The 22750-nt window shown below is 46.4% G+C and overlaps 1 protein-coding gene across 1 annotated transcript in view; it reads left to right on the forward strand.

Moving 5' to 3' along the window:
* The first annotated feature begins 2589 nt into the window (after positions 1-2589).
* Positions 2590-22750, forward strand: part of LOC135388763 (zwei Ig domain protein zig-8-like) — a 240217-nt gene continuing 220056 nt past the window's right edge. Inside the window, exon 1 of the mRNA XM_064618540.1 lies at positions 2590-2783. Within this exon, the coding sequence (XP_064474610.1) occupies positions 2690-2783 (94 nt within the window). The 5' untranslated portion in view covers positions 2590-2689. The remainder of the gene's footprint in view (positions 2784-22750) is intronic.

The raw sequence follows: 22750 nt of genomic DNA on the forward strand, positions 1-22750 counted from the left end.
TTGAACAAGCATTTCGAGCTCAAGGACCTTGGGCATGTCAGCCGGTACCTAGGAATCGAAATAGAGAGATCAGAAGATGGTTGCTTCTACATCCACCAAGCTAAAAAGATCGACACCCTTCTGGAAAAATACCAGCTCATGGACGTCAAGCCTAGTCACACACCTATGGACCCCGACTACCTGAAATTTAGTGGCGATCACAGCTTACTGCCGACCAACGATCAGTACCGTCAAGCTGTCGGGGAGCTGCTGTACTTGAGCACAACTACGCGTCCGGACATTGCTTGTGCCATCGGAATTCTTTGTCGTCGCGTGAGTAAGCCACGCCAGCAAGACTGGAATGCCGTGAAAAAGCTTTTACGTTACTTGAAGTACACCAGAAGCTTAAAGCTGAAGCTCTCCGGGCAGCCAGGCAGCCAGGTATGAAGCTGGAGTGTTACGTGGATGCGGATTGGGCAGGAGATGTGTCGTACCGCAAATCGACTAGCGGGTACTTCGTCCAGCTGGGAGGCAGTCCCGTCTCCTGGTCCACGAGGAAACAGATGTCTGTAGCATTGTCATCTACAGAGGCCGAATATGTCGCAGCGGCACACGCGTCACAAGAAGTTTTGTGACTACGACAGCTCTTACAAGTTTTTGGTTATGACCAACTTCACCGACCTGCCTTTACGAGGACAACCAAGGCTGCATCAAGCTTGCACTTCGCGAGGGACACAGCGCGCGATCAAAACACATTGACGTGCGACATCATCATCTCAGAGATTTGGTCCAACGCGGAGTCATACACCTGCAATACTGCGAAACAGCCAGGATGGTCGCCGACGCATTAGCCAAACCCATCCCGCGACCGCGACTACTGCTTCTGGGGGAGCACATGGGTCTCTTTGAGCATTAGTTGTCGAGGGGGGGTGTTAGAAGAGGGCGACAACAGCCTTGTGGCGCATGAGCACTGTTTCTCGCGCACTCATTCTACCTTTGCTGTTCGCTCCCACATTAAACCTGTTGTTTCGCACTGCCGCACTGCGCTCTTACTTCTTCAAAGAAGGGTGTGAAAAGCTAGTAATTTCTATATTTACCGCCTAGGTCAACATAGCGTCTGATAAAGGGTGTAAAAGGGTGGTAAAAGAAATTGTCATATATCCAAATTGCTACCAAAAGGTGTAGGCCCCCTCGCTTACCGAATCAGAAGCGATATCATTCGTGGCAATGGTTGGCGGACAACGTGCTATGCGGTGAAGTTCTGTCTTGAGAGTGAGGTATAGCAGGTAGAACTTTGCAACCTTTTAGGCACAACATATGCGACAACTATTACCTCCTAAAAGGCGTAACTGCTCCAACTTTTTTTTTTAAGAGTGTACGGGAACTAGGGAATCTGCGTGAGGGAGTGGCAAGATTATGCTCGCGGATCCGATAAAGAGAAGGGAGATAGCGGACGTGCACGTCATTGCAGTGTAAGGAATAATGTTTTAATTGACATTCCAGGAAGGCAGAGCTTTCTGGAAACCGGCCTCACGCGGCACTCAACGTGAACAGCCGCTGCTACTGCTCCTTCCTCATTAAATGAAATCGTAGAGATAATGCACTCTCTGCCGATGAAAATGGGTGCGCTTTTTATTGAATTTCCAGGCACCCACTTGCTGCAGCCATATCCCCCGAGTCGACCTTGCATTCATTGCCGAGTTCGAAAAAGCCAGGGGTCAAGCCCCAGCCGTGGGAAGCCATACGAAGACAGCAACAGTGTCACAGATGCAGTGAAGAATGAGTCGTAGGACGAATTAAATAATGAAGCCGAACGAGCTCTGCGAGGCGAATGTACATAATCGAAAAATGTCGAAATTTTAGAGTTTTTTTTTTTTAAATACGGTGCGTGAGAATAGGGGACCCGAAACATAAGGGCTATAGAGCACGCATCATGATTGATAGAATAGTGTTGCGATAACGCAGAGCTGTGTATTTGCGCTTCTCGCTTGCAGTAAAATATCGTTGCTATCGTAAAAAAATACATTTTTTGTGTGTGTGTATGTGTTGTCAATGTTTTCTGTCGTTTGCAGACTGCACGCCCACGCAAATTCTCGCCGGACGCTAAAGCGACGCAAAGCCAGCTTTCGGGCACCACGCTATTTGCGAGAAATATTTGCAATGATTATTGTTTGAGAGTGCGTTATGCCGTTTACGTTATAAGCTTTTAGACCGTATATTGATCATATTGAGTACTGTGGAAACACCAGCGAACTTTTCCCACTCATATTCGAGATTGAAACGTCCCATACAAACATACAGAAATGCACAAAAGGGAGGCGAGCAGCGGTCGTTCATCGGCGAGCGATATTTCAGGAGAAACGCTCAAGATTTTTATGGCCGAAGCAGATTGATCAAGGCCACGATTTCCGAGCGCACATTGGTAGCAGATTTCCGCGCTGGCAGACTCCATCAGTGGCATTCCAACAAGGTGGAAGGCAGCGCCCGCCCGGCTGCAGTATATCGTCTGCCGCAACCGGAAGCAGAGCCAGCCCACGTGACGTGACACCACGTGACCGTCCGAATTCCCTGCGCGGCTCCTCACTCCCCAGTCGAGAGCTAGAGCTCGGAGCGAACCCATGCTGGTGCGTGTCGCGACATGACAGGATTAAAGTGCACGGATTAAGGTGGATTTGGAGCCGGATTACGCGTCCGGAAGTATGCGTGACCCATGACGGGAGTTGCTTTCCGGCCGTTGGCTGTGCTACTCTCCCGCTGTTGGCTTCTTTTGGCTCCGTTGCTGCTCTTTGCCAGTCTACATCACGGTGAGCATTCGCTTTCCATACGTTCACCGACTGTGACAATGTTGCCAGCCGATGGGCTGAATAAATTACGTCTGGGTCAAGGCAAAGAATGCTGTTCGTGCACCGGCAGTCGTCTTTCGGCTGCAGGGGTCAGAGAGGTGATGCTCCCTCATGAATAGACATGTATGTACGTGGAGTATCTTGAAAAGTTGTTACAGTGATGTAGAGCGTGCAACAATACGAAGCACTACATTTCTCGAGCACACTTCGGATAGATAAAGAAGTGCTACTTGGCTGCATGATATATTTTGCGAAATACGAATGAAAGACTCGGTGCCCGAAAAAAAAAAAAAAACGTATATCCCCCCGAAATAAAGAGCTTCTTATTGCACTTCACTCTATATACAGTGAAGAACGTTTTATAAACATTCTCGGATGCACGCCTAGCTGTTGTTTTAACCGACATATACATTATCTCTCTCATACGTGTTCATGTCTGTCCAATTCCGTGGCAATTAATGATTCCGATCCCTGTTCTCTCGCTTTCTTTCTTCTTTAATTGATGTATATTCTTTCGTTATTGATGATTAATATGTCCGCTCGACACGACCTAAACAAGGTTATAATATTCAGCTCTTCTATGGAAATGGGATGGTTACGGTATACCAGCGGAAGGCATGCTTTTCATTCATTTTCGTACTGCAGAGAGCCAAACGAAGCCGCCCATGTTTTCACATATGACTTTCTACATCTGAGCATAGTATGATGATTAAATATCCTAAACAGTATGATGACACAAGCGAGCTGGTGTGATCTTGAGACAGGCAACACATCCTTGAGCCTGAAGACAGCGGGGACCAGGAGACCAGACACACATGGAGGCTCAAAAACCAACGAAAACAGCGTTTTGATGGACGATAACGTTTATACTTTTTAACAATAGAAATACTTTTTATCCCTTCTGTTCCCGCTTTCTTCAGACTCAAGTATATATGTTGCCTGTCTCACGACTTTCTATCCTTTGACGCGCCCGTGACGCAAGCTTCGCCGCATCTCCAACGCCTGTCGTCTTATAGCAGCATATCAGAATTATTAACGCCCACCCTGGAGACTTTCGAAGTTTTTTTTTAGGCTGAATAAAACGAGACCTCTTTCTCGAAACTTCTCTCTTACAATGGCACTTTACCAGAAATCTGATGTCACAGGGTAATGAAGCTTATTGTTGAGGTTTATAGTCGGATTTACACCAGTGCTTCAGTAATCTTAAGGGGGTGTAAAGTCACGATTAGCGTAATTCGTAACTACAGGCGAGTCGGCTGCACTGCCCCTGCCGTACCTGGTTCTGTCGATTCATTGGGTCGTTATTTCAAGCCGTCTCATAAAGTTAGTTTTGTTTTCTGTTTTACTTTTCATGCCGTGGAATAAAGAATGCGAAGTTTTACTCGGCGAGCTCTGCCGAAGCTATTTAATTTGTATGCGGCTGTTTAGGTACTTAGTTTGTAGTTGTAGGTGCTAAAGTTGTAGTTGTAGGAGCGCATTCCTACCGAGTGCGTCGGCGTGGCGAGCGGCTCCTCTTCGTTACTGTGGTCGGGCGCCTATGCGATGCTGTCTCACAGAAACAACAACAACAACTTTATTCTAAGATGATGAATAGGTAGTTTCATCGCCAGAGGCGATACTGTACTCCTTTGCTGATGGTGATGTGGAAAAAAAAAAGTCAATTTAGCGGTACTATCGTAGACCATATACACGTCCGCAAGGTTAATCTGCCGTAGAACAGCTCTGCCGAACAGAACAGCACGACTGATCTGCCGAAGCTATCTTGCACGCAGACTTTGTCTTATACGGCATGTATCGGATATCACAGACCAGAACTAACCAGACCAGAAAGCCCAGAAAAACGAGCAGACAGTTGCCCATGTAAACACAAGCATAGTGTGAATTCGGCACCATACGCACCATACCCCATGAACAAACACAACGGCAGGCAGACCGCTTATTACACGCTGCCAATCAGCCACCCACAGAAGTTTCCGTAACCAGACAGCTGAAGTTAAGACATCACACGTTAGGAAACTTGAGCTTTATGCGTATACGATTCAGCTGTTTGGTAACCAACGAGATCTAGAGAAAATACAACGAAAAAGAAAAAGCGAACCTGTTTACATAAAAATCGTGCTGCGCTGCTAACGAACATCCGTTATATAGCAGTTTTACATCTGCTTTTACGTAGGCATGTACTGCGGCCCTAAACTTCGTCATCTTCTATCCCGTGCGAAATGGACTACACTCTAATAACGGAACCTCACTGCATAGCACTCTTAGCCAACCATCATCCCGAATGACAACGTTCCCTCCCTTGATTTGATGAAAACGGGAGGCGTACGCCATTTTTGTGGAAATTATGAATTGCGTAATGCCTCAACAATGGCGTACGCCCCCGGTTTTAAGCCATTCTTGGAAAAGAACGATGTCACTGATATTTGGCTATGTGGTGAAGTTCATTTTTAAGAGTGTAGGCAATTGGAATAGATTTACTCGTACACTGTAAAAAAAAATCGCAATTTCACACAAGAGTGACTGCTAACTCTGTTGCCGGCATATGTGTCGTAATCTTGTTATTGCAAACTCGCAAACTCGTTATTGCAAACTTTTGAGTGCACACTGCACAACTACTATAAGCAAAGAGCATGCCGCTTGCATAAGGGGGATATTAAACTGCGAAAACCTAGTCCGGAACTGTGCCGTGTGACGCCAGTCGAATTTTGTGCAGCATGTAGGTTACGGCTCATATGCCGGCAACAGAGTTAGCAGTCACTTGAGCAGTAAAATTACGGAATTTTTTTTTTTTCTACAGTGTAGGGTGTGTCAGCCTAGTTTGGTGAAATGCACTGTCGAACACGTGGCTTATGCTACACTCTTAGAAATGAACTTCACCGCATAGCACGCTCCTAGCCAACCATCCTCTCGAATGATATCGTTATCTGCCCTTATTTGCTGAAAACGGGAGGCGTACGCCTCTTTTGTGACAATTATGAACGGCATAAGTGTCACAAAAAAGGCGTACGCCTCCCGTTTTCAGCAAATCAGGGCAGATAACGATATCATTCGAGAGGATGGTTGGCTAGGAGCGTGCTGTGCGGTGAAGTTCATTTTTAAGAGTGTAGGATTCAAGTAAGTTTTGTGCTAACGAAAGCAGAAGCAAACCAGCCAGAAACAAACGTGCGAGGCTCAGAAGAGGACGGACTTTGACTAAGAAGGTTTTAAACGCAGCTGCAATAAACTTACTGCAGATAAAGGAATTGCGGGGGAAGAATACCGAAGAGATCTGTTTGTCAGAAAAAGTCATAATTCACGGCTGAAGGTCGAAGCGCATGCTGATACAATTCAAGCTCGTAGAGGAAGAGGTACGCGTTTTCTTCAACGGCCTTCTGCACTCTACACTGTTAAAACAGAACTTCACCACATAGCCAGCACCTAGCCAACCATCATTCCGAATTATATCATTCTGTGCCCTGATTTGTTCAAAACAGGGGGGAGGCGCCTATCTGGGACAAGATAATCTGTCCCAGATAGGCGCCTCCTCCCATTTTCAACTAATCAATACACAGAATGGTATCATTCGGAATGATGGTTGGCTATGAGCGTGCTATGCGGTGAAGTTCTGTTTTAACAGTGTAGAAACCGAACTTCACCGCAGGGCACGCTCTGCGCAAACCATTGCCCCGATTGATAGGGTTATCGCTTCTGACTGAAAGAGAGAGGGAGGCGTACGCCTTTTTATACCAGCTATCATATATCCAAATTGCCACGAAAACGCCCCTCTCTCTCCGAGTCAGAAGCGATAACCCTATCATTCGTGGCAACGGTTGGTGCACACCGTGCTATGCGTTGAAGTTCTGTTTTTAGACTGTATCATGGCCGACTTCCCCGGTCATAACAACGCTGCAAAAACGGAAGTTCACCGCACTGTTAAAACAGAACTTCACCACATAGCACGCTCGTAGCCAACCATCATTCCGAATGGTATCATTCAGTGTATTGATTTGTTGAAAATGGGAGGAGGCGCCTATCTGGGACACATTATCTTGTCCCAGATAGGCACCTCCCTCCTGTTTTGAACAAATCTGGACACACAATGATATTATTCGGAATGATGGTTGGCTAGGAGCGTGCTATGTGGTGAAGTTCTGTTTTAATAGTGCACATAACACGCTCAAGAGCAGACTCGTTATTGCTCGTGACTTGTGGAAAGCACGGGGCACAGGCCTTATTGTGACAAATAAGTTAATAATGTAATGGCATACACTTTTAGAAATTGAGCTTCACCGCATAGCACGCTCCTAGCCAATCACCATCTCGAATGATATCGTATCTGCCCTAATGTGTTGAAAACGAGTGGCGTACGCCTTTTTTGTGACAATTGTGAACAGCATACTGAAGTGTCACAAAAAGGAGTACGCCTCCCGTTTTCAACAAATCAGGGCAGATAACGGCATCATTTGAGATGATGGTTGGCTGTAAGCGTGCTACGCGGTGAAGTTCATTTCTACGAGTGTAGGTGTAACAAAAAGGCGTACGCCTTGCGTTAAGAAACAAAAAAAAAAAAAAAAAAACAGACCAGGAGGGAGAGAGGAGGGAGGAGGGAGAGCGGTGCCATTCGTCATTCGTTTACCACACTCTCGTTGTTCATGGACACAAAAAAAACAAAAAACAAAAAATAAATAAAAATAAATACCTACATACCTACATGTCACTCTAAAAACAGGGCTTCACCGCATAGCACGCTTCTAGCCAACCATCAACCCACACTCTTAAAAATGAACTTCACCGCATAGCACGCTCCTAGCCAACCGTAACCTCGAATGATATCGTTATCTGCCCTGATTTGTTGAAAACGAGAGGCGTACGCCTTTTTGTGACAATTATGAACAGCATAAGTGTCACAAAAAAGGCGTACGCCTCCCGTTTTCAACAAATCAGGGCAGATAACGATATCAATCGAGGTTATGGTTGGCTAGGAGCGTGCAATGCGGTGAAGTTCATTTTTAAGAGTGCATATGAAAATGCCCTTTCCCTTCATTTAAGAAAAGCTGGTGAGTGTGCGCCATTTTTGTGGCAATTCGGAACTGCACAATGCCATGAAAATGGCGTACGCCCCCCCCCCCCCCGTTTTCAGCAAATCAGGTGAAAGAACGATGTGACTGCACTCTTAAAAATGAACTTCACCACATAGCACGCTCCTAGCCAACCACCATCCCGAATTACAACGTTCTCGCCCATGATTTGTTGAAAACGGGAGGAGGAGCCTATTTTGTGCCGTGCATAATGGCACAAAATAGGCTCCTCCTCCTGTTTTCAACAAATCAGGGGCGAGAACGTTGTCATTCGGGGTGATGGTTGACTAGGAGCGTGCTATGTGGTGAAGTTCATTTTTAAGAGTGTGGGGGCGATGGTTGGCTAAAAGCGTGCTATGTGGTGAAGTACATTTTTAGGAGACATCGAGACGGGGAGGTACCCGGGGTTCAAACCCCGATGCAGGCTGCGTTGTCTGGGGTTTTTCCTGGGTTTTCCTCAGACGCTGTCAAGCATATGTCGGCGCAGTTCCCTTAGAAGTCGGCCCAGGTCGCATATCCCCCAGAGCGCTCGTCGTGACGTTGCCCACTTCTGTGAGGCCGACAACGGCGAGCTCTTTCAGGAGCAGCAGCGCCACCACCACATTTTTAAGAGTGTATAGGAGCGTGTTATGCGGTGAAGTGGTCCTTTACCGGTGCAGTCAGTGAGATACAAAACGTTGAGCGGACTTCTGCGTCAAGCCCTGTACACACACCCTCACTTCTCTTCAAGATGGGTCGGCTAAATTCACCAAACTGTAATGTCTGTGGAGTGGAAGCGGACATCCCACACCAACTCCTGTATTGCCAGCAGCACTTTCAACATAGGGACACCCTCCGCTGCCGTCTGCTCCAGATTGGCTGTAACGACTTTTCGTTGGCCGCTCTTCTTGGCCCCGTCTTGCACCCCAACCAGTGGGCTGTCCACTGCCGTTCTCCTCGGTTTTCTCCGAGTCTCAGGACTCCTGACCTGCATGCAACGTTGTGCTAGTGTTTATTCCCTTCTTTCTTTCTTTCTTTTCGTTTTGTTTCTTTTTTCTTTCCTTCCTTTGTTTCGATTCCCTCTTTTTCTTTTTCCGTCCTTTTCTTTCTTTATTCCCATTTTTGTTTTTTTCTTTCTCCTTCCTTTTCTTTTTCGTTTTCCCCTTCCCTATTTTTCCCTTTTTTTTCGGAATAGCAAGCCGGCTCTTTGCCTGGCTAACCTTTTTTTCTTAAGAAACATACCCCCCCCCCCCTGTACACTCTAGAACCAGAACTTCACCGCATAACAGACGGGAGGCGCCTATCTCAGACATGCATAATGTGTCCCAGATAGGCGCCTCCTCCCATTTTCAACAAATCAGGACACATAATTATCTCATTCGCATACGATGGTTCGCTAGCAGCGTGCTATCGTATCCGAATGATACAATTATTTGTCCTGGTTTGTTGAAAATGGGGAGAGACGCCTATCTGGGATACATTATGCATGTCTCAGATTGGCGCCTCCCCTGTTTTGAACAAATCATGACACAGAATGATATCACTGGAAATGGTGGTTGGCTAGGAGTGTGGTATGTGGTGAAGTTCAGTTTTAACACCGTAGTTGTGTTGCATTAGCTCGAATCCTTCCAAATCCTAATCCTGAATATCGGAATATCGTCGAAAACATGTACATCGTTTATAACCTTTCTTTAAAAAGTCTTTAAAAAGCGCGCTGGCCATGTCACGTCGGGACTGGGAGGTACACGGGTTCGAATCTCGGTGCCGACTGTGCTGTGTGGGGTTATTCCTGGGTTTTCCTTAGACGCTTTCAGACATACAGGGTGGTCCACCAACCATGATAGAAATTCACAGTAAAAAACGTAGGCCCCGGAGAGGCGTGCGGTGAAGGGATTTTTTTCCGACAATAACTTTTGCAACATATTGGTAACATTTTTGTTTCATTTCAATTGACGGAAAGTTAATTTCTTGAATTGAAATTCAAAATTTCCCAAGGCAACCTAACGTTTTCTTTGCGGAAATGGGTTCCCCGTGGTCATTTTACTCAGTATAGCACATAATCCCAGTCGTAATGCAATGGCAATTGCCGAAATAAATTCGCCGAAAATCTCTGGAAATGAGCCCTTGGCTCCGCCTCTTTTTTGACGGCTGGTAGTTTGAGCGCAAAGCTGGGAAGAAAGGAGGTTACATTGACACGCCACACGAGGAGGGAAAGGGTTACAAGCCGTCGGGTGACCTCATTTTTGATAAGATAGCTATGATTCCTGCACTCACCGCGCTTCTTTGTTCCGTGGGTAAGGCTTGTAACCCTTTCCGCCCTCGTGTGGCGTGTCAATGTAACCTCCTTTCTTCGCAGCTTTGCGCTCAAACTACGAGACGTCAAAAAAGAGGCGGAGCCAAGGGGTCATTTCCACGGATTTTCGGCGAATTTATTTCAGCAATTGCCATTGCATTACGAGTGGGATTATGTGCTATATTGAGTAAAATGACCACGGGCAACTCATTTCCGCGAAGAAAACGTTAGGTTGCCTTGGGAAATTTTGGATTTCAATTCAAGAAATTAACTTTCCGTAAATTGAAATAAAATAAAAATGTTACCAATATGTGCCAAAGTTATTGGCAAAAAAGATCCTTAGACCGCATGTCTCTCCGGGGCCTACGTTTTTTACTATGAATTTCTATCATGGATGGTGGACCACACTGTATGTCGGCACAGTTCCCTTAGAAATCGGCCCAGGACGCACATTCTCCTAGGGCGTCAGTCGTGACGTTGCCCACCTCTGTGAGGCCGACAACTACGGTGAGCCCTTTTACCATCACGACGACCACCACCAGCGTGCTATGTGGTGAAGTTCTTTTTTAACAGTGTAGAGCGAAGTGTCAGAGGCTCCTTAAATGTCAGACACCTTGTCGCTGCCTTGCAGATTGTCGCGAATTATGCACTGCGAGCGTAAACAGCAGCTTTGCCAACTCGCACAATTGATTAATCTCCCATTGTTCATAAGCTACGATACAGGCGCAAAATGGTAGCCATCATCGCCATTACTGGAGAGAGAGAACGTGCTTAAGCGTACATTTTTAGAACGCCTCAGAGGAGACAAATAACCGTCTTCGCTTAAAGAGTTTCTAACTGGCAGCTCACTGCTACCAAATTGGGCTTGGAGTTTGATGTTTCGTAACCTCGACCGGCTGATGACTGCAATAAAAGGTTTAAGCGGGAAATCTGAAGGATGCCGTTAACAGGGAGCTCAGCAGACAGAGAATAAAAACATATAAAAGACCACGACAGAAGAGTTTCGCAAGCATACACTCTTTGTCCCCTCTTTTGGGCAACGGTGTCAATATACTGTATATATGACTTCCAGGCATTATGAAAGGAAAGTCTCAGCATTTCCTTTTTGGAAGGCTCAGCTCTCCCGTCTTTCCCGAAAACTTTTTTCAACTGTCTCGCATCTTGCTTGTGTTCATCCTTCTATAGTGAAGGAGTCTCGCTTCTTTCAGTTGTTTGCTTAGTACGGTCCAAAGCCTCCAGCTGGCTATCTTGTTAGCCATTGTTTCAGTTGGACTTTAACGCTCCACCCTCTCTATGTGAAATCCCCATATAGTCCCCCATAGCACCCTGTGTCCCTAAAGATAGCGTCAATACAAATACGGCGAACGCGTAGCAGACGCGCGGGTTCTAAAACGGGAGCGAGTGTTAGTATATTTGCGGCTCAGTATTCTAACTCATAAGCATACCTCGGCTAAATTCACTCATAAGCATATGAGTGAGCAAAGGGAGAACTAAGCAGCGAGTGAGTGAGCATGATTGAGCAAACAAGGAGCTGAAGTGGAGATCGAGTGGAGCAGGGGCGAGCAGGAGTCACCGACCATCAAGTGCCGACACAGTGCCCACAGTCAAGTGCCGACCTCTGCTCTTAAGACAGATGTAATAGGACACGTAATATAAATTACTATCATTGAACTCGAATTCCGGAACGACGGGATATGGTGATATTTCTTGGAAGCACCGCGAGAACTGAGCGGTGCAAATGAATGTTGTTCTCTGAACCTGCACTCTTAAAAATGAACTTCAACGCATAGCACGCTCCTACACTCTTAAAAATGAACTTCACCGCATAGCACGCTCCTAGCCAACCATTATCTCGAATGATATCGTTATCTGTCCTGATTTGTTGAAAACGGGAGGCGTACGCCTTTTCTGTGACAATTATGAACAGCATAAGGGGACATTTATGCTGCAGCATCGCTGCTCGCTGCTCGCTGCAGCTTCAAGCACATCGCTGCTCGCATAACCGCTAGGGTGCGTTTACCCTGCAGATTGCTCAAGATGCTGCTCGCTTTCGCTATATCAGTCGCCTACACTGTTAAAACATAACTTCACCACATAGCACGGTCATAGCCAACCATCATTCCGAATGATATCATTCTGTGTATTGATTTGTTGAAAATGGGAGGAGGCGCCTATCTGGGACAGATTATCTTGTCCCAGATAGGCGCCTCCCCCCTGTTTTGAACAAATCATGACACAGAATGATATTATTGGGAATGATGGTTGGCTAGAAGCGTGCTATGTGGTGAAGTTCTGTTTTAACAGTGTAGCAGCGTTCCCTGTGGAAGGATGGAAACGAGGAAAAGTGGGAAGGAGGAAACCGACTTCATCACAACCAATCGCAGGTCGGATTTCAAGACGCCAGTCATCAATGATACCAGGAAGACAAACATGTTTACATTCCTATGTGCAGCGAGCAGAGCGGCAAGCAGCGGCGAGGATAAGCGAGCAGCCAGGCTGCAGGGTAAATGCACCAACAGAAAGCTCTGTGTTTGACCTGTCATCGCCAGAAGTCAGGTAGTCCCCGGGCATGTTCAAACATGTTTGGCAGCATTGTTGTGGCGATGATCATGGCGTGCATCTTTGGCAAGCAGCGATGCTGCAGCATGAACGCGCCCACAGAGATACATGTGTTTGTTTCGTCATCGCCAAACAGCGATGTGCCATGTGCCAGCAGCGATGCTGCAGCATAAATGTACCCTAAGTGTCACAGAAAAGGCGTACGTCTCCCGTTTTCAATAAATCAGGGCAGATAACGAGATCATTCGAGATGATGGTTGGCTAGGAGCGTGCTATGCAGTGAAGTTCATTTTTAAGAGTGTAGCTAACGATCGTCTCGAATGATATCGTTTTCAGTCCTGATTTTTTGAAAAGTGGAGGCGTACGCCTTTTTGTGACACTTATGCTGTTCATAATTGTCACCAAAAGGCGTACGCTTCCTGTTTTCAACAAATCGGGGCACATAACAATATCATTCGAGATCATGGTTGGCTAGGAGCCTGCTATGCGATGAAGTTCGTTTTTAAGAGTGTGGCTTTAAACTTACCCTCCTATATTCTATAACGCGTTGCACTTAGCGGCGCTACGATAGTCGCGCCTCTGTCGCACTAGCGGAATAGTGGTCCTGCTACACATTGTATTGGTAGTTGTAGAAAAACTATTTCCGCTACAACTTTGACGCGGCGACAATTTTTTTTTTTTTCTGCAGCACTACATATTTTTCATCAGATCAAAAACGGGGAACGCAGAGGAAAGGAAATGCGAGGCACCGGAAAAACATAAGTTGTTCCCATCCGATTTACTTGTCGTTCAGGCAGATGTGTCAGGCAATCCTCTTTGATTTCATATGCTCTTATAAGCTGAGCTACGCCGAACGCGACGCTATTCGAGTATCTCAGCATTTATCCAATTGTATTTTCTTACGCGTCTCCGCGTACCTTTCGGAGTTTTACGAAGCACATACTAGCACGGAGTAATATGAGCTATGGAGCCAATTGTTTAACGCGGAACTACGAAGCTGCTATGTGCGCGTTGTGGACATATTTGTGATAGTTTATTTCAATTGCATTCTTCGTGACAGGGAATGTAAATGTCGCGTCGTCTTTGAAAGGAATGCAAATAATAATAACGTGCTACATATAATATAGATAGGTACAAGAAAAAAAAGCAATCTGGGGACAGTAAGTGTGTAGAGGGATAATGTCTGTTTGAAAAAAAAAACAACAAACAAAACAGACGCGTGATGATGAAGATGATGGTGATGGTATGAGGTGTTCACTGTTGAAAACTGCGGGTATTCCCAACAGAAGAGTGTTTTGCGGAGCAACAGTGGTGGTGGTTGGTAAAATAACAAGGGGAGGTTGAATTCGCGCAAGCGAATTCTGCTACCCCCCAAAAAAGAAAGACGGTACACCCCGGAGCAACAGCCTTCAAAATGGTCGCATTGCCCAAGATAAAATTCAAGATACGCATAGTGCGAAGTGAAGTTTCATTGCGAAATATTGGCCCAGCCGGACCATTGTGGTCACCATCCTGGCGAGGCGTGCGAGTTAATTTGTCCACTGCATAGCTGGGCGTCCTCACTCATGAGGACCCTCGTGAAGACGCCTCACCCTCACCTCACGACGATGAGGTGAGGGTGAGTGAGGCCAGACTACGCTGAAAATTCCTCACGACGACAATCGTGAGGCATTGTCCCTCATGAGGCCCACCGTGAGGGCCCTCATGAGGCCAGTCATCGTGAAGCCATCATTACGTGAGGTACAACGTATTCCGTGAGGAGCCTCACGGATGAGGCCGTGAGACCCTTTGTAAGGAACCTCACTGATGAGGCTGTGAGGCCTTTCGTGAGGAACCTCACGGATGAGGCCGTGAGGCCTTTAGTGAGGGACCTCAGGGATGAGACCGTGAGGCCTTTCGTGAGGGGCCTCACGGATGAGGTGATAGGTTCGGACACCTCTTTGCTGGAGCCAAACGCTAACGTTAAACCTCACTGTGACAGTAACAACTGTTACCAAATTTATCCAAGCACAGCGCGAAATCCTATAAACAGTATAATGCCGCGCAATGTCATTAGTGCCAACTACCGACACAGTAGCTCAACGCCGACGTGTCATGTGAACATGACGGAAAGTTCTTTTGAGGCTCATGTGCCTCCTAGTGACTTGAAGACACGTCAGGCCATGAAGGTATTCACGAGGCGAGGGATCATGAGGCCATGAGGGTCCTCATGAAAAGAAGGTACGTGAGGTCATGAGGGCCCTCATGAGGTGAGGACACGTGAGGATGAGGACCCTCATGAGGTGAAGATACGTGAGGCCATAAGGGTTGTGAATAGCCTCATGAGGTGAAGGCATGTGAGGATGAGGATGGTGAGGCCTCTCGGGATCCCGATGCCTTGAGGTGAGGTTTGTGAGGGCAGAATTTAAAATGGAATGTGAGGATGAGGGCGACTGAGGTTTAGTTACTGGTGAGGAAAATTTGGTGAGGGTGAGTGAGGCCAATGAAGTCTGTGCTTCGTGAGGTGAGGATGATTGAGGCCGCAAGAAAATGCCCACCTATGGTCCACTGTAGAGTCACGGCGCCGTGAGACAATATGCGATGATGTCGACGCATCGTCCTTTGCAGTTAAAAAGCTTAGAGCAATAGAGCTACCCACTAGCTCTCGTATTTACTGCGTGCGGTCAAAAGGACAGTTCTACGGAATAGAGCATGTGGGAACAGACGACGGAAACGTTTTTGTAGTGGCATGCGGTCAAAGGTGAAAAAGAAGATGGAGACGATGAAGAGGATGAGAAGGAAACCGTGATTTGATCACTGTTCCCCGCAATACAATACTGATCACAATATACAATAGAGATCAGTGGATTTGATGGACTTGAGCTCGCCAGAGGTGTGCAATAAAAGGGAGCCTGGTCACTGGGAGGAGCCTAAAAAAGAAGCTCGACCTGCCAATCGCGGTTGCGCACCTCTCGTTGGTTTGCTTTTTACCGCGGGGTTACCATGACACCTGAGAGCCACCTAAGATGGCGCCTAATGCAAAGACGGTACAGGGCGAATGGAGCATTTTCCCTCGAAGGCACAAGCATGCGCGCGGCTCTCGTTCTGACTGAAACCAGCCGGAAACATTACGGTACACTGTTAAAACAAAACTTCACCACATAGCACGCTCCTAGCCAACCATCATTCCGAATAATATCATTATGTGTCCTGATTTGTTCAAAATGGGACGAGGTGCCAATCTGGGACAAGATAATGTGTCCCAGATAGGCGCCTCGTCCCATTTTCAACAAATCAATACACAGAATGATATCATTTGGAATGATGGTTGGCTATGAGCGTGCTATGTGGTGAAGTTCTGTTTTACCAGTGTACGGTAACGCTCGTTCCTGGAGCCCTTCGGTCGATGAGGAGGCAACGCTTCCGGGGTTTCAGAATCAAAGGTGTAGGGAAAGGATCCAGGGACGATAACGAACAACTTTAAAGGAGCAATGAGGTGACATTTAAGGTCGCTCGACATCCTGCCTGGGGGCTTAATCGCTTCATCGTCGTTACGGTCGTTACAAGCTAACGACTGGCGGGAAATTTAAAAAGGTGGGCACGTGACACATTGCGCGTGACGTGTACCACCTTTTTAAATTTCCCGCCCGCCTTTTTGAATTTCCCGCCACTCGTTAGCGTGTAACGACCGTAACGACGATGAAGCGATTAAGCCCCCTGGTCTGTTAAGCTGTCCAATTGGAGTCACCGTGCAAAATATTTTCAATCTGCGTTATAGGGTGCGTTATAGCTGTGCAATGGAATTGCAATCGGATATGTGCGGATAGCTTGGTGCTAACAGAAACGTTACAAACACCAATCTAGGACACAGTTTGCACGTGAAAAAGGTACAACAAACTGTGAAAAAATAATAGTATATCAACAAGATGCCTTTTTTCTTGTTATGAAACCTTGTTATATATATATATATATATAAAGAGGGGAAAAAAGCCATGAAAGAAATAAGTAAATGACGCTAGACGTGTTTGAAATTCAAACTTACAGATTAAGATGGCTTCAATGGCTGCACGTAGAGAAACAGATGCTCATGTGCTGTCGCATCGTTCCATGAGTATATATATATATATACCCGAAGAATTTTTAAAACAAAAACAACGCGGCATACCAGATTGTACTTCTTACAAGCAAACATTGAAGTTGGAGGCATCACCTTGAGCTTGAGGGAGACGAAGTAGAGAGGAGTTCAGCGTTACACCGGCTTGCTAGCGTACCTACTTTTCCTTTCTTCAAGCAAACATCACGGCGAGATAGGTTCATAGGGTTGTCACCGAAGTGTAGGCTGCATTCTGAAAGAGGAAGATGGATGACACACATTATCGAATACAGATGGTGAAGGTGATTTGGTAAAGATATTTTTCTCTTTTCTATACCCTGTATCAGAGCATTTGCTTCGTCTTGCACGACCCGGTACTGTGTCCAGTGTGACACTCTGAATTAAAAAAAAAAAAACAAAAAAAAAAAAACACCATAGCCATTGGCATCATATCGCGCGGACGGATCAATGTAGAATGATTTATACACTAACGAACTTGTTGTTCTTTCTAAGATATTTCGCACAACCACGAGAACTTAACTCGAGCTGTTTGGAGTTTTGTTTTGTTTTGAGCATATGGGCCCCATACTGCCAAGTTTGGACCAATACGGGGAAAATCCTGGCAATATGGGACCCATATTGCCCATGTACACCCCATATTGACTGAAAATGCAGAAAATCGTACGTACCCGTATTGGTATGCCCAAGCAGCTTCGCAAGAACCGAAAGCGTGTGCAAGATCCAAAAGCCGTTGAAGCGTGTGAAACGCCCAACTCAATACGTCGTTACATCCAACAACTTCCCGCAGATAATGCACATCGTTCGAAACAGTCAACATATGTGGTAATCCGACTGTAACATGTTCTGCAACTCAACAAGTCAACTTTCCACTTGCTGCGATGGAGGAAAGAAGAAAAGGTAGCGCCTCAACAGCCATTCGACAGAAGACAAGCGTGGGGCAAGTGACGTGAGGATAGGAGATGAGCAGTAGCTTCTTTGGAGCCATGCGAGGGTCACGTTACCTGAATAGCCCAATGAGATCGCTTTGCACACGCCACTTTGGGGGCCACTTCGGCGCGCTACCAACACACCGCTCCAAGTATTCCGAAACTATGCGTTGGGGGCTCCCATACAGATGCATGTAACCGAAACCGGAAAGCGAGCGGTGATATCATTGCAGTGGCCCCCAATCTCTGCTTCACATCTCAGAGCAATAGGGCTCTTCCTCTCTTTCCTTCCTCCATGACTTGCGGCAAACAGCCGCCATCTTGCTTCGCGATGCCAATCGGTCGAACCGACTGATAGCGTGGTCGTTTGAGTGAAAGCACACGTCCTAGAAATAATGCGCACGCGCGACACTCGGGTCGGACGTTCCATTCTCGCTAAAATGTCGCTGGTTCCTCTAAAGACAGTGGAATTGCGGAAGGTCAAGTAAAAAACGCAATGTTTGATAGAGAGGCATGTATATTCTGTATCGCTAGGTGCTTTCAAGTTACTGCAGGCAGCGTGAGTTGCTGAGGAGTATGTCGGTCACCGTCGCGAAAGTGTTTCTCTCCTTTGTACCCTAGGAGCGGGCTGGAAATTTTTGGTCCACACACTATTGCGATCCCATTGAAGGCTTCTAAGGGATGTTTGGCAGCCTGGGTCCTTCAGCAAGACGGGCGTAGCACCTCTTCTTCGTTTTTAGGGCGATGCAGTATTATTTTTGTAACCCTATGCAACGTGGACCAATAAGAAGATCTGCAGAAATAAAAAAAAGCAAAAAGAAGAGAAGTATCAGAGGTGGATATTATACCAGATAATGCTTTATTGTTACGCGGGCTCACCGTTGGCGTTATCACGGATATATTGGCACAATATGGGCAAAATGGACTGCCAATATAGGCAGCTCATATTGGATCAATATTGGTAATCCTGGCAGCCCACATGGGTCCAATATTGGACCAATATTGGCGTGCTCATTGGGAAGTAACTAAGATAGCACATAGTACGTTAGATGCATTAAGCAACGAGAGGGCTGAGCTGCGAGTGTACAATAGCGGAAAAGTATTTGCGTTGCTTTCAGTGTGTCATAGCAGTAGCGGCATGGCGTTACCTTTTCAAATTTGTAGCAATGGTAGTATTGCGCTACTTTTGAGCGCACTGCGCTACCGGACAGTTTGTCTCTGCGCAGGGAAGAGAGTAACGCTTGGATAACCTACGTAACCCATTCCAACGCAACAATAAGGGAACCTTTTTTGATGCTGTGTTGGCGTCGCGAAGCAACTGTGGCGTATAGATGTGGACAGATGGAGAGATGACAGTAGGAAGGAGTGGGGGACAGGGGGGGTTTGTATGCGTCCTGGGTCGACTTCAGGGGGAACTCTGTGCCGACATTCCTCTGGAAAGCCTTCGGAAAACCAGGGGAAACCTGAGAAAGCACAGCCGGTGGCAGGATTCGAACCCACCACCTCGCAGTCTTCAGCACGACCTTGGCTAAGGGGATATTCGTAGACCATCATTGGTCCATAGAAGAAACCACCTGCAACCTTCAAATGGTAACCCCTTATTTGGGAGAGGGAACAATGAGGTCGCTCCATGGGCAACGGGAGAGAGAAGGAGACTGAGGAGCTGCGCGGGGAGTTGACCTACTTGCATAGCGTGTTGCAGGTACAGCGGTACTTCGTTACTTAGTTTCGGTAGCTTGGACAACACTGCAGCAGCGAGAGTCAGATATCATGAGTCTGAGGTTCCGTAATATAAATACAGAATTACGTATGAGAAATATTGACGACGATCATTATAACAGAGAGAAGAGACAACGAAGACTTAGGCCCATTCGGCGGCGGGGTTCTCATACTCCAGTGGCCGTAGCGTAGAAAAGTAAAGACCACTTAGAAAAGTAAAGTAGCGTCCGAATGAATTGGAGAAAGTAATACTCAAAAGAAAGGCAGAGATTTCGCTGTAGAAGAGAAATTGGTGTCTGTGTGTTCGGACACAGCAAACGTAAATGCCTACTATTATAGAGGAAACGAAAATTCTATAGCCCGTCCTCATCTTGAGTATGCATCTTTCATTTGGAACCAACCTCAAAAATATGTAAGAGAAAATCTCAAATCTGTCCAGCAGGGCTTTCCCGCTCCACAACTAAAGATTGTTCCACATGCAGTAGCATCTCACAAATAAAGTAATATTTTTCGCTAGCAAACTTATTCTAGACTAATAACAAGACAAGTGTTCTTTGTCAAACCTTACTCTTTTACTTCTTCCTTGTCTCGTGCTTCCCATTTTCAACCGCTATATTGCCCGCGAGTCCTTTCGTGAATGTCGGTTTCAGCATCCACGCAAAATCCGTTCGTGTCCAGGCGGGCCAAAAGCCTTTATTCCAATCATCACCACATGAGAGACCGTTTATATACACGAGCGACATCCTCATGGAAGATTCTAGTGGAAGAAAGAGTGAAACAGTGCTCACACAGCCGAAGTTCCGTCCCGTGTTATGTTGAACATTCACGCGGCGCGGAATATCGGGAGTGGCGTACTGCACACACAGTAGATGACACCATCAGCATCTTTTCCTGCCGTCTGCTACGGAATATGTTGTGGTTGTGTCGCAGGATATTCCCCACGGTTAGCAGCGTACGTGAAGACACGACGTTGAGCGCTCGCGCTCACGTGACCGCAGAAAGCTATGACGTTTTTCGCATCTTCCGCTGGAGTATTCTGGGGGATTTCGTTCGTGTCAATACACGGAGACTGTTTGGTATAATGTATCACTCCATCATGTAGTCTCTCAACAGGACATCTGTATATTCCTTTCAAGCTGCGCCAGGCCATCTCGTATTTAACGGATATGCTCTGTTTGTTTTTTTCCTTTTTATCTTCTATTGTGTCATGCACTATTACAGTTTTACTTACCCCCGTTACGTAATTCCCTGTTAGGGTCCTCAAGGTAAACAAACGACGTAATTGAAATGGGAAGCAAATCCACACTGCGGGCACCACACGAGAAAGTAATCTACGATAAGTAGTGTATCAAGCGGACGGTTGAACAACGCGTTTGCTATGAAAATGATGGAACAATTGGGAGGAGCTGCACGTTCCTTCTCAGTCATTTCGAAGCTTTGAATATTAGTATTGAGCACACATTACCCCACCCCCGCTCCCTTTTACCTTTTTCGATATGCTAAACGCGCGCGACAAGGTTGATGGAACGAAGGTCTCCCTCCGTTATTTACAATTCTAATGGTTGACGCCACACAAAAAGAAAGAGAAGCCCTCGAGCTCTTAATGCATGTCATGTGAAAGGATTTTGCGCGATCGTTTCGCAGCCAAATTGAAACACTGTGAGCGCACGTCGGGAAAATATATCACGTGTGATTTCCTATTCTCTCTCTCTCTCTCTTTTTTTTTTTTTTTTTTGATCCTACAAGCCAATCACGTGGAAATAAGCTCTAGCGAACGGATGATACCATGTATTCTCACGGGCGGCATCTTCACCGAAGATTCGAGGAAAAGAGAAAGCAAAAAAAAAAAAAAAAAAAGAACTGATGTTCATGTGATTGTTGACAAAAAAAGAAAGAAAGAGGCAAACAACTGTTCACGGAGCCGTAGTTCCGTCCCGTGTTATGTTGGGCATTCACACAGTGCCGGAATATCGGGAGTAGCGTACTGCGCAGTTAGCAGACGACACTTTCGCAGATGACACCGTCAGCGTCTTTTCCTGTCGTCTGGTACGAAATATCTTGTGGTTGAGTTGCAGGGTAGCAGTGCACGTGAAGACATGACGTCGAGCGCCCGCGCTCACGTGACTGCAGAAAGCTGTGACGTTTTCCGAATCTTCCGCCGGAGTATATTCTGGGGAATGTCGCTCGTGTGACGTGAATACACGGTTACCGGAAGGTTCTTGGAGTCAACTGCATGTTGTAACTGTTTGCACTAAAATCATAGCTTCACAGAGCCCCTGTTACACGGGCAGTCTTCAATGGTAGTTGAAACCACTATCCATTGAACACGAGCGTAGCGCCACCAAGCGTGTAACGCTTAACTTCTCAGCAAGCATTGGATCCAATACTCCCTGAGAGGTTGACATGTTACAAGCTTGATGGCGCCACGCGTATGTTCGACGGCCACTGGTTTAAACTATCATTGAAGACTGCCAGTGTCTCGCCGAACCAACCATCATTCAGAATGATATCGTACTTTTCCTCATTCATTGAAAATAGGAAGTGTTGGCATTTTTGCATCACTTTTGACATGTATATGTTAATATCCTGTACAAAAAGGCGTACATTTCCAGTTCCATCACGAAAGGATTGCACTCGGCAACTTCGAACTCCCAGTTGTATCCGAAGGTAGTCGCGCGCAGGTCAGTTACCTACATACTACATAACAGACGTCATACTCCCACGGCTCACCGCCTTCCGTGCCGCGGCTGGGGGGACCCGGGTTCGAATCCCGGCATGACTCTGTCGGCATTTTATTTCCTCAGGCAGTTTGAGACAAATGTCGGCATCTTCTCCGTGAAGTCGTCCGAGCACTCAGAATCCCTACAATTCCCCTCCGTTGCAGTAATATCGCTCAGTAAGCCTATACCGAGGGAGTGAGGTAAGATTCTATAAGTGTCTCGACTTTCAAGATGATGCTTCAGTTCCAGCATCTGTATCTTGCGTTCTTCACAATGAGGTGAATCCCGAAATACATTGCGAACGAAACATTTTGCTGGCGAGCTGCAAGACAGCATGATTTTATTACTGAGAACGGCATAAGTGTCATCAACCTCATCAGCCGATCAAATGCGAGGTCGATACATAGACAGATATAGATTAGGAAGGGGGAAAAATGCATGGAACGTTCAGCAGCCATTAAAGGCGCTACCGGCTCCATTGCTAAGGATACGTTACAGTGGCACACTCCGAGACTAGAACTAAAAATACAAGAACATAACGACAATTCAAGGTACAACAAGGTAAAACAACCGCAAGGTACT

This window comes from Ornithodoros turicata, chromosome 3 (assembly GCF_037126465.1).
Source record: "Ornithodoros turicata isolate Travis chromosome 3, ASM3712646v1, whole genome shotgun sequence".
NCBI lineage: Eukaryota > Metazoa > Arthropoda > Arachnida > Ixodida > Argasidae > Ornithodoros > Ornithodoros turicata.